At 44.7% G+C, this 17,721-nt stretch overlaps 1 protein-coding gene across 5 annotated transcripts in view; it reads left to right on the plus strand.

The window, feature by feature from the left end:
* The window catches only part of LOC122543787 (echinoderm microtubule-associated protein-like 2), a 64,748-nt gene that overhangs the window by 32,794 nt on the left and 14,233 nt on the right, over positions 1-17,721 (plus strand). For all 5 annotated transcript variants that reach the window (XM_043682559.2, XM_087983579.1, XM_087983578.1 and 2 more), the window contains 10 exons: positions 4,967-4,995; positions 5,376-5,408; positions 6,031-6,154; positions 7,005-7,154; positions 7,767-7,836; positions 9,461-9,571; positions 10,724-10,819; positions 11,891-12,025; positions 15,472-15,610; positions 17,446-17,597. In XM_043682559.2, the coding sequence (XP_043538494.1) occupies positions 4,967-4,995; positions 5,376-5,408; positions 6,031-6,154; positions 7,005-7,154; positions 7,767-7,836; positions 9,461-9,571; positions 10,724-10,819; positions 11,891-12,025; positions 15,472-15,610; positions 17,446-17,597 (1,039 nt within the window). The remainder of the gene's footprint in view (positions 1-4,966; positions 4,996-5,375; positions 5,409-6,030; positions 6,155-7,004; positions 7,155-7,766; positions 7,837-9,460; positions 9,572-10,723; positions 10,820-11,890; positions 12,026-15,471; positions 15,611-17,445; positions 17,598-17,721) is intronic.

A 17,721-nucleotide genomic window follows, 5' to 3' on the forward strand; every position in this document is an offset into this window, starting at 1 on the left:
GGAGTTTAATGCAGACAAGTGTGAGGTGATTCACTTTGGTCGGAGTAACTTGAATGCAAAGTACTGGGCAAATGGTAAGATTATTGGTAGTGTAGATGAGCAGAGAGATCTCGGTGTCCATGTACACAGATCCTTGAAAGTTGCCACCCAGGTTGACAGGGTTGTTAAGAAGGCATACAGTGTTTTAGCTTTTATCATTAGAGGGATCGAGTTCCGGAACCATGAGGTTATGCTAGAGCTGTACAAAACTTTGGTGCGGCTGCACTTGGAGTTTTGCGTACAGTTCTGGTCACTGCATTATAAGGAGGATGTGGAAACTTTGGAAAAGGTACAGAGGAGATTTACTAGGATGCTGCCTGGTATGGAGGGGAGGTCTTATGAGGAAAGGCTGAGGGACTTGAGGCTGTTTTCGTTAGAGAGAAGAAGGTTGAGAGGTGACTTAATAGAGACATATAAGATAATCAGAGGGTTAGATAGGGTGGACAGGGAGAGCCTTTTTCCAAGTGTGGTGACGGCGAGCACGAGGGGGCATAGCTTTAAATTGAGGGGTGATAGATATAGGACAGATGTCAGAGGTAATTTCTTTACTCAGTAGTAAGGGTATGGAATGCTTTGCCTGCAACGGTAGTAGATTCGCCAACTTTAAGTACATTTAAGTCGTCATTGGACAAGCATATGGACGTACATGGAATGGTGTAGATTAGATGGGCTGCAGATTGTGGGCGGCACGGTGGCCCAGTGGTTAGCACTGCTGCCTCACAGCGCCTGTAGACCCGGGTTCAATTCCCGACTCAGGCGACTGACTGTGTGGAGTTTGCACATTCTCCCCGTGTCTGCGTGGGTTTCCTCCGGGTGCTCCGGTTTCCTCCCACAGTCCAAAGATGTGCGGGTCAGGTGAATTGGCCATGCTAAATTGCCCGTAGTGTTAGGTTAAAGGGGTAAAGGTAGGGGTATGGGTGGGTTGCGCTTCGGCGGGTCGGTGTGGACTTGTTGGGCCGAAGGGCCTGTTTCCACACTGTAAGTAATCTAATCTAATCTAAAAGGTCGGCGCAACATTGAGGGCCGAAGGGCCTGTACTGCGCTGTTATGTTCTATGCTATCAGGTTAACTACTCTGTCAGTCCTTATTTTCTCTCTTTCTGCCTTTCTGAATAGTCATGTTACATTTGCTAAATTCCAGTCACTGGGACTGTTCAGGAATCTGAGAAATTTTGAAAACGAGAAGCATAATATCCCTGTTGCTGCCTCTTTTCAAACATTAGGATGTAGGCCATAATGGCATGGGGACTTAGAATATAGAACATTCCAGCGCAGTACAGGCCCTTTGGCCCTCGATGTTGCACTGACCTGTGAAACCAATTTGAAGCCTATCTAATTTACACTATTCCATTTTCATCCACATGCCTATCCAATGACCATTTAAATGCCCTTAAAGTCGGCACGTCCAACACCTGTGCAGGCAGGCCATTCCACATCCCTACTATTCTCTGAGTAAAGAAAGTACCTCTAACATCTGTCCTATATCTATCACCCCTCAATTTAAAGCTATGTACCCTCATGCTAGCCATCACCATCCGAGGAGAAAGGGTCTCACTGTCCACCCTATCTAACCCTCTGATTATCTTCTATGTTTCAATTAAGTCATCTCTCAACCTTCTTCTCTCCAACCAAAACAGCCTCAAATCCCTCAGCCTTTCCTCATAAGACCTTCCCTCCAGACCAGGCAACATCCTAGTAAATCTCCTCTGAACTCTTTCCAAAGCTTCCACATCCTTCCTATAATGCGGTGACCAGAACTGTACGCAATACTCCAATGAGGCCGTACCAGAGTTTTATACAGCTGCAGCTTGACCTCATGGTTCCAAAACCCAATCTCTCCACTAATAAAAGCTAACACACCATATGCCTTCTTAACAGCCCTATCAAGCTGGATGACAAATTTGAGGGATCTATGTACATATACACAGAGATCTCTCTGCTCATCTACACTACCAAGAATCTTACCATTAGCCCAGTACTCCTTATTCCTGTTGCTCCTTCCAGAGTGAATCACCTCACACTTTTCTGCATAAAACTCCATTTGCCAACTCTCAGCCCAGCTCTGTAGCTTTTCTATGTCCCTCTTTAAGCCACAACATCCTTCAGCACTATCCACAACTCTACTGACCTTAGTGTCATTCACAAATTTACAAACCAATCCTTCTATGCCCTCATCTCGGTCATTTATAAAAATAACAAACAGCAATGGCCCCAAAACAGATACTTGCAATACACCATTAGTAACTCCAGGATGAACATTTCCCATCAACCACCACCCTCTGTTTTCTTTCTGCTCGCCAATTTCTGATCCAAACCGCTAAATCACCCTCAATCCCATGCCTCCGTTATTATAAATCCTATATCTTATAACCTTTTTGAACACTTTACCTACAACTGAAGTAAGGCTCACTGGTCTATAATTAGCAGTGTTGTCTCTACTCCCCTTCTTGAACAAGGGGATAACATTTGCTATCCTCCAGACCTCTGGCACTATTCCTGTAGACAATGACAACATAAAGATCAATCTCCTCCACTGCTTCGCAGAGAATCTTAGGATAAATCTCATCTGGCCCAGGGGACTTACCTATTTTCACACTTTCCAGAATTGCTAAAACTTCCTCTTTATGCACCTCAATCCCATCTACTCTAGCAGCCCGTATCTCAGTATTCATCTTTTTCCAGTGTGAATACTGATGAAAAATATTCATTTAGCGCCTCCCCTATCTCCTCCGACTCCATGCACCGCTTCCCACTACTATCCTTGATTGGCCCAAATCTTTCTCTAGTCTTTCTTTTATTCCTGATAAACCTATAGAAAGCCTTAGGATGTTCCTTGATTCTATCTGCCAACAACTTCTCATGTTACCTCCTGGCTCTTCTTAGCTCTCTCTTTAGGTCTTTCCTGGCTAATTTGTAACTCTCAAGCGCTCTAACTGAGCCTTCACATCTCATCCTAACATAAGTCGTCTTTTTCCTCTTGACAAGAGCTTCAACTTTAGTAAACCACTGCTCCCTCGCTCAACAACTTTCTCCCTGCCTAACAGGTACATACTTATACAGGACACAAAGTAGCTGTTCCTTGAATAAACTCCACATTTCAATTGTGCCCATCCCCTGCAGTTTCCTTCCCCAAGCTATGCATCCTAAATCTTGCCTAATTGCATCATAATTGCCTTTCCCCCAACTATAACTCTTGCCCTGCAGTATATATCTATCACTTTTCATCACTAAAGTAAACATAACTGAATTGTGGTCACTACCACCAAAGTGCTCACATACCTCCAAATCTAACATCTGGCCTGGTTCATTACACAGTACCAAATTCAATGTGGCCTCGCCCTTTATTGGCCTGTCTACATACTGTGTCAGAAGACCTTCCTGCACACAATTGACAAAAACTGATCCATCGAAAGAACTTGAACTATAGTATTCCCAGTCAATATTTGGAAAGTTGAAGTCCCCCATAACAACTACCCTGTTACTCTCGCTCCTATCGAGAATCATCTTTGCGATCCTTTCCTCTACATCTCTGGAACTATTCGGAGGCCTCCAGAAAACTCCCAACAGGGTGACCTCTCCTTTCCTGTTTCTAACCTTAGTAGATGAGTCCTCAAACGTCCTTTCTGCCCCCGTAATACTGTCTTTGATTACTAATGCCACACCTCCTCCTCTTTTGGCATCTTCTCTGTTCTTACTGAAACATCTAAATCCCAGAACCTGCAACAACCACTCCTGTCCCTGCTTTATCCATGTCTCCGAAATGGCTACAACATCGAAACCCCGGGTACCAACCCATGCTGCAAGTTCACCCACCTTATTCCAGATTCTGTCAGTGTTGAAATAGACAAACTTCAAACCAACTTCTTACTTGCCAGAGTCCCCTTGTGACCTTGAAACCTTATTTCTGACCTCACTACTCTCAACCACCTGTATACTGGAACTACAATTTAGGTTCCCATCCCCCTGCTGAATTAGTTTAAACCCTCCCAAAGAGCATTAGCAAATTCCACCCCCAACCCCCCAGAATATTGGTATCCCTCTGGTTCAAGTGAAGACCATCCTGTTTGTAGAGTCCCACCTACTCCAGAAAGAGTCCCAATTATCGAGGACTCCAAAACGCTCCATCCTGCATCATCCCTGTAGCTACACGTTCAACTCCTCTCTCTCCCTATTCCTCACCTCACTACCACGTGGCATGGGCAACAAACCAAAGGTAAATAACTCTGTTTGTTCTAACTCTAAGCTCCTGTCAGCTTTTAATCTCTTACATTTATCTAATATTTCTAATGTCAATGATTTAAAGTTCCTGACTCTCTTAGTCCCTTGGTTACCCCTACACCTGCTATGTCATAGAGTCATACAGCACAGAAATGGACCCTTCAGTCCAACCAGTCCGTGCTGACCATAATCCCAACTAGTCCCACCTGCCTGCACTTGGCCCATATCCCTCCAAGCATTTATTCGTGTATTTATCTAAATGTCTTTAAACGTTGTACCGTACACGCATCCACCACTTCTCTGGAAGTTCATTCCACATACGAACCACTCTGTGCATAAAAAACAAAATGCTCCTTATGTCTTTTTAAAATCATTTTCCCCTCACCTTAAAAATGTGCCACCTAGTCTTGAAATCCCCCACCATAGGGAAAAGACACTTGTCATTCACCTTTTCTATAATCCTCATTATTTTATAAACCTCTATAAGGTCACCCCACAATGTCCTGCACTGAAGTGAAAAGGTCCCAGTCTATCCTGTCTCTCCTTATAACTCAAACCTTCCACTCACATCCTTTGTGTTTTTGACTGTGAGTACAGATACAAGTTATTTGTTCAAGCTCTCTGCCATTTCCTCATTCCCCAGGATGATTTATCCTGCCTAAATGATTTGCTTGCTAATTCACTAAAAGAGTGTCTCTTCTTTCCTGTAGCCGAACCAAGGAGCTGATACAGAGTCCAGGTAATGAATTGGAAAGTATCAGGGCACGCATATAACCTGCAAATGCACCAGCATCTGATATTGGCCCTCAGGGGATGGGAGGGACAGTGAAGTGAAAGAGTGCGGAGGAAGGTGATGGGATCCATTCGACGTGTGACAGGGTTCAGGCGGAGGGTGACAGGAATGATGAGAGGCGATGAGTTTGAATGGTAATGGGGAGGGCAGTGGGTTTGGATGATGATGGGGAGGGCAGTGGGTTTGGATGGTGATGGGGAGGTAGTCTTGTCTACATGTCATGTCTGGCCGAAAATTGTTGTAAATGCTTTAGCCTTGCCTTTTGCTTTGAATTGCCTTTGAAGCTGAGAAATAAACTCTTAAGCCTAACTGCTTTTCTGTTTCAGGTGCTGTTTCCCGACGTGGAGTCTACAATCAGGGTGAGCTTCCATCTTTCCTCATTGACCAGATATTGAAACAGATGACAAAAACAACAGTAACCCTCATTACAACCAAACATTAATCCTCAAAACTCTCACTAAACCTTGACACACTCACTAAACCCAAGAATTACCCTTGAAACACTCACCACCTCCGAGAACTACTCTCGAAAGATTCACTACCCCAAAAACTATCCTAAAAACTCACGACCCCCAAGAATTACCTTCAAACAACTCACCATCTCCAAGAACTACCCTCAAAACACTCTCTACTCTCAGGAACTACCTTTGAAACACTCACTACCCAGTAGAACTGCCCTCTAAATCCTCATTACTTCTGAGACACTCACAAGAACTACCTTCAAAACACTCACTACCTCCAAGCTGTACCCTCACTATCTGGGTTTTACTGTATTGTTCATGGTCATTTTCCCTGATCCCAACCTAATATCAAATATTCATTGTGCCACGATGGTCTCTCAACTCTTGTACCCAGGTTTCTGTCCGGAGCACCATGAGCCCACTGAAATAAGGGAGGGAGGTGTGTAGGTGCCCAGATGGACATTCTCCTGCAGTCCTGCATTCTGCTTTATAATCTGTGCTCCTCCTTTCACTATTCCAGAGGGAATATCCATAAAAATGTTCCTCCGAGGGCGTCCAATCACCATGTATGTCCCATCCAAACTCCAGAATACGGAAGATCTAAAGGCTGAGCTGCCAGTGGAGAAACTGAAACTGGACTGGGTGTATCCTCTGATCTGGATAAGAGTCAATGGTGTCGCCGCCTCTCCCTTTTCCCATTTTCTCTGCTCACTCATTCTAACTTTTACCTATTGAACTCAATCATGTATAACAAAAAGCTCAAGGTAAGTTCCTAGCTTCCAGACTTCTGCTTCATATCAATGTTGGGAACTGTTACTGTATCTCAGCCACTCAGTAACTCTCCCATATTTACTGCCTAGGGATCGTCAGTCTGTCCAGACCAAGAGAATGGGAGAGCCAGTTGACACCATCTAGGGATCGTCACTCTGTCTAGACCAAGGAGAATGGGACAGCCAGCTGACACTGTCACTCTGTGTAGATTGAGAGAGCAGGTCTGCTAGCTATAATTGTCTAGGGATTGTCTCTCTGTTTGGACCAAGAGAGCGGATCAGCCAACAACACTGATTAGGCATCATCACTCTGTTTAGACTGATTAGAATGGGGCATTGTTACTCTGTCCAGACCAAGGAGAGTAGGGCAGTCAGCTGATACAGTCTAGACACTGTCAGTGTGTCTAGACCAAGATACTGGGGCAGCTAACCACACCTGATGTAACAGATCTGTCCAGATAGAGGTTAGTGGCATCACTCAGTATAGACTTTGTCGGTCTGTCATGACAGAGTTTAGTAAGACATCCAGTTGTGTATGCACAGTCAGTCTATCTTGATGGAGGTCAGTAGGAAAGTTAGCTGACACTATTTAGATGATTTCAGTATCTAGAGGGTGGAGTGTGCTGGCCATGTGATAGCACTTGGGAAGATTTATAAGCTGCGCAGGTTATGTTTTATTTATTAGCTTTCTCCAATCCATCCATCAGTCCTTAACCAGATCTAGCTATGGTTACAGAGGACGGGACTCTCGCTACAACCTGCACTTGCTGTCTTCGGGTGAGATTGTCTATTTCATTGCCTGTGTCGTGGTTTTGTTCAACATCGAGGAGAGGGCACAACGTCACTATCTCAAACACACCGACTGTGTACGCTGGTGAGAATGGGGAGCTGTTGGAGGGAATGGACTGAGTGAGAGGGCAGATAGTGGTGTGTGTGATCATGCACAATGGTTCTGGTGTATAATTTGAAGTCTGTGCAGTAGCACAGTCTCACATCAGGAGGTGGCAAATGATTGTGATGGGGGGGGAGGAAGGGGGCTTGCGTCAAGGAGGGCTGTGGCTCAGGATGGGAATTGGGTTGAGGACTTGGAGAGTCGAGGGGGTGAACGAATGGATGTGGAGGTAGTCTCTGCAGGACTAAGGTAGAGTTTTGGATGTGTCTGAGAGGGTGGGGGGAATAGGTCTGTTGCTGTACTCTGAGAGAAGGATTAGGGGAAATTCAATAGGCTGAGAGTAGCAGTGGGGGCAGAGGAAGCTGAAGGGAGTTTGGGCTGTCTGCAATCCAGGAAGAGACTTGGGATTCTTCAGGATGTTTCTGCAATCTGAAGTATGATCGGAACTGAGGGGAAGGAGGATGGAATTGAGAGGTCTGAGAGCTATGAGGAGAGGTTGGAGTTTGGAGTGATGAGCGGTAGTGTGCAGTATATCAATCAGATCTCGAGGATTTACTATATTCAGGATTAACAGACTGTGCTGTTTTTCACTAGTTTGGCTGTCCACCCGGATAAAGTGCGGATCGCATCAGGACAGGCAGCTGGAGTCGATAAGGATGGCAAGGTATTGAGTGAAGTCCCAATAGCCATTGAGGCCATGGGAAATGTGGGTTATGCTTCAGTCAGTGCAGGTTGTTCAGTTACTGTGAGTAGACAGTATCTCTCACCATCATCTCCAAACTGAAAATGGACATTTTATTCTCTGCCTTCACCCTCCACTGCTGTCTCTGGACAACTACTGCTTTAAAACAGCCTGCAACATTTCAATCATCTTAACTTACACATAGTGATGCTGGAGCATGTTACAGTTCACACTTTGACACTTACTGTGGGGATGGAGCCTTTGGAGAGCAAGGAGGAGAGAAGCATAAAGAACAGGGGGAGAGAGACAGAATGAGCAAAAGAAAGTGGGGTAGTGAGTAAGAGATGCTGTGGCGACTAGGACAACACTAGTGGAGTAGTGTATACCCCCCACACCTGTTCTATAGGACAGAGAACAAATCAGATGACATGGGCATGTAAAGTAAGCGGTCTTTAATTGTGGGTGACTCTAATCTTTATGTAGATTGGGAAAATCAAATTGGCACAGGTAACCATGGGGAAGAATTTATAGAGTGTATTCCTTGAACAGTCTATTGTGAGTCCAACCAGGGATCAGACTGGATTGAGAATGTATAATGGGAGGAGAGTGTGAAGATGACAAAGATTTTCAGAGGGAGTTAGACAGGCTAACTGAGTGGACAGAAACTTGGTAGGTGCAATATAATGTGGGAAAATGAAAGATTCTGTACTTTGGCTGGAAGAATAGAGGAGCTGACCATTACTTAAGTAGAGAAAGACTGTAGAAAGCTGCAGAACAGAGGATTTGAGAGTCCTTGCCCATGAATCACAAAAAGCTAGCATCCAGGCTCGTTGGGTACTAGGAAAAAGCAAATGGAATGTTGGCCTCGAAAGGGAATAGAGTACAAAAGGGGGAAGTTTTGTGAAAACTATACAAAGCACTAGTCAGACTACAGTTGCAATATTGTAAACAGTTTTGGACCTGTTTTCTAAGAAAAGATATACTGGTATTGGAGACATTCTAGAGAAGGCTGTCTAGGCTGATACCATGAATGGAGGGGCTTTCTTATATTGAGAGGTTGAGTAGATTGACATTTAGAAGAATGAGAGGTAACTCTGTTGAAATATATAAGATTCTTAAGGGACTTGACAAGGTAGATTGTTTCCCCTTGTGAGGGTGTCTAGGGCTAGAGGGCATAATCTCAGAACAAGGTGTCACACATTTAAGACAGAGATGAGGAGGCATTTCTTCTCTGAGGGACATCAAGGTTGGGTCATTAAATATGTTCAAGGTTGAAATAGTCTGATTTTTATTCAGAAAGGGAATCAAGGGTTATGGGGAAAAGGCAGGAAAGTGGAGTTGAATATTATCAGATCAGCCATGGAATGTGGAACAGCAGAGCAGACTTGATGGGCTAAATGGTCTATTTTTGCTCCAAAACTTTATGTGAGTGAGAGAGTGAGTGAGATGAGGGGACTGGGGGTAATGAATGAGTAGGGTGAGAGGACTGGGGGGGACGTGAGAGTGAGGGGAGAGTACTGGGTGAAGGAGGAAGAATTGCGAGGCGGCTCTCCTTGGTCATGTTAAGATTGACTGACCGTGGTTGTTGTTGTGTTCCTTTTTGCAGCTCCTGTTACCTTGTGTCCACATCTGGGATTCAGTGACTTTACAAACACTGCAACACATTGGCCTAGGCAGCTTTGAGAGAGGGGTTGCTACACTCGCTTTCTCCAAGGCCGTAAGTCCATCACCGCATCCTCATATTCCCTTCTCTCCTGCTTCATCCCCTCCCCTCCTACTACATTTCTCATATTTCCCTCCCCTACTGTTTCATTCCCTCATAGTACCTCCCCTCCAACTCCATTTCTCACATTCCCTCTCTTCTTCCATTCCCTTACCTCTTACTCTATTCCTTCATGTTCCCTCCCCATCTCTTTCTTTCTCTCTCTCTGTTCTCTCCTCCTGTCCTCTGTGGAAGTTGCTAACTCTCTCATAAGTGTTTGCTGCTCTTTAACCTGCCTGTGATGTTTGGCACCAATCCACAGCCTTTCAAACATACAGTCTCTTTTGATCCAGTGATGAGGAATGTAGTGTTCCCCACTCAAACCTGCCATTTGGGGCAACACTTTGTTTTTCCACACTGTCCAAGTCCATTTTAAGATCCATTCCTCAGCTGGATTGGGAACAATGTGTGATCTTTGCTAATCGATGTATAATATGGAATTTAGGAGGGGGATCTCTCTGAAGATTTCTCATTGTAACTGGTGTAGACATAGTTTGAAATTGAGTGCTGATGCATTCTGCAGTTTCCATACTCTCTCACTTTAGATGAACATTAAACCAAGAATCTGTCTGCCCTCTCGCAAGGTGGGGGGAGTGTAAAAGATCCCACGTCACTATTGGAAGAAGAGCGGGGTGAGTTCTCTGGGGTCTGCAGGCTGGTATTTATCCCTCAACAAACATCACTCTAAACAGATGATCTGAGTCATCCTCATTGCTGTGTGTGGGAGCTTGTAGTATATAAAATCAGCTGTCGTGTCCCTATGTTACACCAGTATATTTCAAAAATACTTCAATAATGGAAAAGCATTTGGGATATAATCTGAAGTGACAAAGCTCGTTACAGAATTTTCCTCCTCTTCTCTCACCTTCCCTCCCCTCTGCTTTCCCCCATCATTCCCTCCTCTCTGAGTCCCTACATCACTCCCTTTACCTGTCACTCCATCCCTCTGCATCCTGTCATCACTCCCTAACCTTGTCACTGTCTCCCCTCTGTAACTCCCAACTCCCAGTGTCCCCTTGTCACTCCCACCCTCCCTCAGACATCCTTTTCCTGAGAGGTTTCCTGCAGACCAGCCAGTGAGGCTTATGGTGCCGTTTGATTTTGCAGGATTCTGGTGCTTTTCTCTGTGTAGTTGATGATTCCACAGAACACATCATGTCCATCTGGGACTGTGCCAAGAGTACCAAGCAGGTGGAGATTAAGGTAGGTATTTTAAACACTAGAGATGATGGGCATGGAGGCTGGGATGGGTTCTTGTAGTCAGCATAAGAGTAAACAGGTGAATTCCTTTGGGATAGTGACTCTGTAGTGGAATGAACTATGCTTGCAGGGCTGATGTATCTCCAATATTAACCACAGAAGGTCATAGGGGTCCTGGAGCATATCTGTCAGGGGCTGCTCTGTAGCGTTGGAGGGTGCTCTGTTCTTGATCACTTTCTGTGAATCAGGGGCTTCATAAAGTGATCAACCCTAACCTAAATAATGGCTCGAGGAAATTCTGCTCAGCATGTGCATTGGGCAGGGTGCTGACTCAAATGGCCTCTGGCTACTCACCAAGTCAGAGCAATGCTGGAGTGGAGACAGGCCAATAGGAAACCTACCATTTGATGAGGGGATGAACCATGATTTAAAATGCTGTCTTCTACACAAACTTACTGTGGGGACATTGTTTAAGCTGTTCTGGCTCAGTGCAGGCTCTGATAGCTACTTCCCATTACAGAGCAGTGGTGATAGTTCCTTTAGCCAGGTTGTTTCCAGACACAGCTAAATATTACGAGGAGCTGAAGAGGGACATGGAAATTAGGTCATGTTCATGTTCAAGGTGTGAAGGAGTTAATTGCCATCAGCAGTGTGAATAGGCATGGTTCTGGAATATTGAGGCCTCCCAGATGGAGTCGGGGCTTTCAGTCTGATTACTAGAATAGAAATCATGCTGAGTGAGTGAGAAACCCTTTCCACTAAACATAGGACATTGATTGAAGAGACCAGAGGGGGAAAGAGAATCACCTTTTTTGACACAATGTGTTTTGCGAATTGGAATACCCTGAAAGCAGATTCATTAGGAACTTTGAAGAGAGAATTACAGAAATAATGGAAAAGATATGTTTTCAGTGCTATTAAGAAAGATTAAAGAGGTGTAGCCTTATTTGGGTAGTTCTAATGAAGAGCTAGCACAGACCCAGTAGGATGAATGGCCATCTGTACCGTAGAATGCAGTGTTTGTCTCTGAATTGATGTCAGATGCTAATCTCCACTGTGGTCTCACCCTGACAGACAACCAATGAGGCAGTGTTCGAGGTAGAGTTTCACCCAACCGACAGCTCAAGTGTTGTCACCTGTGGCAAATCACATGTCTACTTCTGGACTTGGACTGGCTCCTGCCTCACCAAAAAGCAGGGCATCTTTGGGGTAAGTTATGCTATACCACAGCCTGACTAACAGTTAGATATTCCCTATTGTGTCAGTGCATCAGACTGTACTCTCTAATGGTAACACCTGATTAATCAACCACTGTGCTCTGTACCAACTCTGTGCACTGAATTCAAACGGTACTCTTTAAACAGTCACTCTTTACTAACTGGCATTCTGTACTGGTGAGTTCAGACTACACTCTAAATGGTCACTCTGTAGCAGATGCCAAGATAAGGAATTTGTGGAATGTCTACAAGAGATTTTTTTAAAGCAGACTGTGGTGGAACCCACCAGAGAACAAGCAATTCTGGATTAGACATGTGTAATGAGGCAAACGTGATTAGGGTGCTGAAGGTGAAGGAACCCTTAGAGGGCAGTGATCATAATATGATAGGATTCACCCTACAGTTTGAGAGAGAGAAGCTGGAATCAAACCTGGGTTCCAGGTGCTGTGAGGCAGCAGTGCTAACCACTGAGCCACCGTGCCATCTGTAGAATCTGTTAGAATTCTTTGAGGAGGTAACAAGCAAGTTAAACAAAGGAGATCCAATGGATGTGGTCTATTTGGATTTCCGAAAGGTCTTTGACAAAGTGCTGCACAGGAGGCTGCTAAGTAAAATAAGAGGTGGGAACAAGGTATTGGCATGGGATAGAGTATTGGCTGATTGGCAAAAGGCAGAGAGTGGCATTAAAGGGGTCATTTTCAGGATGGCAGCCAATGATGAGTTGATTCAGCAGGGCTTAGTATTGGAACCACAACTATTCACATTATACATTAACGATCTAGATGAAGGAACTGAGGGCATTGTTGCTAAGTTGGAAAATGACACAAAGGTAGATGGAGGGGCAGGTTGTGTTGAGAAAGCAGGGCGGCTATTTGGACATGGACTTGGACATGCAAGAAGAGTGGGCAAAGAAGTGGCAGATGTAATACAGTGTGGGAAAGTGTAAGGTTATGCACTTTGGTAGGAAGAATAGAGATGTAGACTATATTCTAAATGGGGAAAGGCTTTGGAAATCCAAACCACAAATGGACTTGGGAGTCCTGGTTCAGGACTGTCTAAAGTTAACATACAGGTTCAGCTGGGGTTTAGGAGGTCAAATGCAACATTAACATTCTTTTCAAGAGGGCTAGAATACAGAGCAAGGATGTACTGCTGATGGCTGTGTAAAGCTGTGGTCAGACTGTATTTGTAAATATTGAGAGCAGTCTGGATGTAGGTTTGCTTGCTGAGCTGGAATATTCGTTTTTAGACATTTCGTCACTATACTAAGTAACATCTTTAGTGAGCCTCTGAATGAAGCACTGGTGGTGTAGTCCTCTTTCTATTTATATGTTTGAGTTTCCTAGGGTTGGTGATGTCACTTCCTATGGTGACATTATTCCCTATGGTGATATCATTTTCTGTTCTTTTTCTCAGGGGGTGGTAAGTAGAATCCAAGTCAATGTGTTTGTTGATAGATTTCTGGTTGGAATGCCATGCTTCTAGGAATTCTCATGTGTGTCTCTGTTTGGCTTGTCCTAGAATGGATGTGTTGTCCCAGTCGAAGTGGTGTCTTTTGTCATTTGTATGTAAAGATACTAGTGAGAGAGGGTCATGTCGTTTTGTGGCTAGTTGATGTTCATGTATCCTGGTGGCTAGTTTTCTGCCTGTTTTGTTACTGTTCTTGCTAGGTATTTTGTAATGACAGTAGTTTTGCTTGTTATTTGTACGAGGTCTTTCAAGTTCATTAGCTGCTGTTTTACTGTGTTGGTGGGTTTGTGGGCTACCATGATGCCAAGAGGTCTGAGTAGTCTGGCAGTCATTTCTGAGATGTATTTCATGTAGAGGAGAGTGGCTAGGGTTTCTGGGTGTGTTTTGTCTGCTTGTTTGGGTTTGTTGCTCAGAAATCAGCAGACTGTGTTCAATGGCACCAGTTCTTTTTGAATACATTGTATAGGTGATTTTCCTCTGCTCTTTGTAGTTCCTCAGTGCTGCAGTGTGTGGTGGCTCGTTGAAATAATGTTCTATTGCAGCTTCGTTTGTGGATGTTGGGATGATTGCTTCTGTAGTTCAATATTTTGTCCGTATGTGTTGTTTTCCTGTAGACACTGGTTTGAAGTTGCCCATTGGCTGTTTGCTCTACTGTGACATCTAGGAATGGCAGTTTGTTGTTGTTTTCCTCCTCTTTAGTGAATTTTATACCAGTAAGGGTATTAATGATGGTCTTGAAGGTTTCCTCTAATTCCTCTAACTCCTCTAACTAACATATAAATAGAAAGCGGGCTACACCACCAGTGCTTCATTCGGAGGCTCATTGAAAATGTTTCCTAGTATTGTGACGAAATGTCTGAAAACGAACCTTCAAGCTCAGCAAGCAAACCTACAGCCTGAACCTCAACCTGTGCTACAAATCTTCTCAAAACTCATTGAGAGCAGTTTTGGGCCACGTATCTCAGGAAACTGTGCTGGTATTGAAGAGTATGGCAAGAGGAGGCTTATAGGAGGGATGAAGGACTGGTCATAGAGGTATGGTTAAGGACTCTGGGTCTATACTCAGTGGAGTTTAGCAGGATGAGGGGCATCTGATTGAAACTTAGAGGCCTGAATAGAGTGGATGTGGAGAAGATGTATTAGTAGGACAGACTATGACCCAAGGGCACAGCCTTACAATGAAGGAATGACCCTTTACAACTGAGCTCAGGAGGAATTTCTTCAGCTGGAGTGGTCAATCTGTGGAACTCATTACCACAGAAGGTTGTGGTGGCCTGGTTATCGAGTGTATTTGAGAGAGAGATAAATAGGTTCTTGATTAGTAATTGTATCAAGGGTTAAGGAGAGAAGGCAGGAGAATGGGGTTGAGAAACCTATCAGCCATGATTAAAGGCAGAGGAGACTTGATAGGCCCTATAGCCTAATTCTTCACCTTTATCTAATGGTCTTATAGGAGAGAGTGGGACCAGAGGGCAAAATCTCAGAGTAAGGGATCACCAACCAAGGACAGAGATGAGGAGGATTCCCCCACTCCGAGTGTTTGGATCTGTGGAATTCTTTACCATGGAGCCTGAGTCCTTGAGGATATTCAAGGAAGAGATAGACAGATGTTTAATCAGTAAGAGAATCAAAGGTTATGGTGATAAGACAGGAAAATAGGACTTGAGGATTTTAAGATCAGTCACTGTCTCATTGAATGGCAGAGTATATTAGTCTACTGTTACTTCTACATCTTATCCTCTAATATTCGATGCTGTGACCATGCTGCAAATTATTTTAGTTCATACCACCCTCTTTTGTTGAATAGTTTCTGTAACCCATGGGCTGCCCTGCCTCAGCTGTGAGAAACCGGAAAGCTGGTGAAGCGACAAAGTGATATAGTGAGGAGAACTGACCTTCTGTTGGTGATAATACAGTGACAGGAAGCGCAAGTTTGCAGCTGAATTTGTTTCCTCTTTCATTTTACAGAAATACAAGAAACCCAAATTTATTCAGTGTTTTGTGTTCCTGAGAAATGGGGATGTGCTGACTGGCGACTCAGAGGGAAATATCCTCCTATGGGGTAAAGCAGCTGCAGACATCAAGACATTGGGCAAAGGAGCCAAAGGTACTTGTCAGCCGTCTCTACCACTAGGGCTTGCCCTGGTTTCTGTAAGGGACATGAACATAAACTACTACTCACTGACTTGTCAGAAGTGAAACAAGCACGCTCTCCACAAATAATGGCAAGAATGTGTGTTTTACATATAGCAAGGTTTCAAGCAGCAGGATGCAGTGAGTAGTTTGCTTACATCTGTGGAAGGCATCTCTCACTTGGTGTGGAATCAGCTGGTGTGGTTAAGATGTTATATTTTATATTATAATTATCTCAGTCAGCTTTCATAGCATCCCTACACTGTAGAAGCAGGCCACTCGGCCCATTGAGTCCACATCATCTCTTCAAACAGCATCTGACCCGGACCCATCCCCGACACTATCCCTCTAACTGCATTTCCCATGGTTAATCCACCTAGCCTGCAGAACCCTGGGCCCAAAGGGCAATTTAACATCGCCAGTTCACCTAACCTGCACAACTTTGGACTGCGAAAGGAATCAGATCACTCTGGGAAATCCCATGCAAACACGGGGAGATCATGCAAACTCCACACAGACAATCACTGGAGGTGGCGCTGTGAGGCAGCAGTGCTAATCACTGACACACTGTGCTACTGCCACCCCCCTCCCCCCTCCCCCACAAAGGTTGTGGATTCAAGGCTCACTCTGGAGACATGAATACAAAATCTGGACTGACAGATCCCTGCACTGTCGGATAGTCAGTGCTGAGGGAGTGCCACACTGTCAGAGAGTCAGTACTGAAGGAGCGCTGCACTGTTGGAGGTTTAGCGCTGAGACAGCACCATACTGTCAGAGGGTCAGTGCTGAGATAGAACTGCAGTGTCAGAAAGTCAGCAATAAAGGAGCTCCACGCTGTCGGATGGTCTCTATTGCATGATCAGAGGTACTGTGTTTCAGATGAAACATTAATTTCAGACCCCATTGTCCTCTTGGGTAGGTGTAAAATGTTCCAGAGCCACCACTGGGAGAAGAGCACGAGGTATCTCTCCTGTGTTCTGGGCCAATATTTTTATGCCAGTGGTTAGCACTGCTGCCTCACAGCGCCAGGGACCCGGTTTCGAATCCAGCCTTGGGCGACTGTCTGTGTGGAGTTCGCACATTCTCCCTGTGTCTGCATGGGTTTCCTCCGGGTACTACGTTTCCTGCCACAAGCCAAAGATGTGCAGGCTAGGTGAATTGGCCATGCTAACTGTCCACAGTGTTCAGGAATGTGTAGGTTAGGTGTATTAGTCAGGAGCAATGTAAAGTAATAGGGTAGGGGAATGGGTCTGGGTGGGTTACTCTTCGGAGGGTTGATGTGGACATGTTGGGTCAAATGGCCTGTTTCCACACTGTAGGGATTCTATTCTATTCTTAGCAAACATCACCAAATCAACAGACCAAATGAAACAAAAACTGAAGTTGCTGGAAAAGCTCAGCAGGTCTGGCAGCATCTGTGAAAAGAAATCAGAGTTAACGTTTCGGGTCCAGTGACCCTTCCTCAGAACTGTACTGAGGAGGGGTCACTGGACCTGAAGAGTTAGCTGATTTCTCTTCATAGACACTGACAGACCTGCTGAGTTTTTCCAGCAGTTTCTGATTTACAGCATCTGCAGTTCTTTTTGTTTTCAGCAGACCATCTGATCTGTTACACGGCTGACTGTGGAGCTTGCTGTGTACAAACTGGTTGCCGCGTTTCCTACATTGTAGTAGTGACACCATTTCCAAAGTAAATCATTGTTTGTAAAGGGCTTTAGTTTGTACAGAAAGGTTGAGAGTTGCTGGAAGAAATTGGAGTTTCAATGAACATGTCACAGGAGTCTCTTAAATTCTCTGGTGCTGTTTCAGAAACTTATCAGATTGCCAAACAAACAAAGGCCCACGAGGGCAGTATTTTCACCCTCTGCATCATGAGAGATGGCACGCTGCTCAGTGGAGGAGGGAAGGACCGCAAAATCATCCACTGGAACCTGAGCCTTACAACAGATCAAGAAACTGAGGTGAGGCAGACATGCATTATTAAAATGTGAGGAGGAGAGAACACCAGCAAGTGGAGGGAATGAGGGAGTGGCTGAAGGAAGGGGCAAGTGAGGGATGAAACCGAAGTGAAGTGGATATGGTGAA

Source organism: Chiloscyllium plagiosum, unplaced genomic scaffold, assembly GCF_037043375.1.
Source record: "Chiloscyllium plagiosum isolate Xiang-an unplaced genomic scaffold, Cpla_swu_hap1 HiC_scaffold_46, whole genome shotgun sequence".
Taxonomy (NCBI): Eukaryota; Metazoa; Chordata; class Chondrichthyes; order Orectolobiformes; family Hemiscylliidae; genus Chiloscyllium; species Chiloscyllium plagiosum.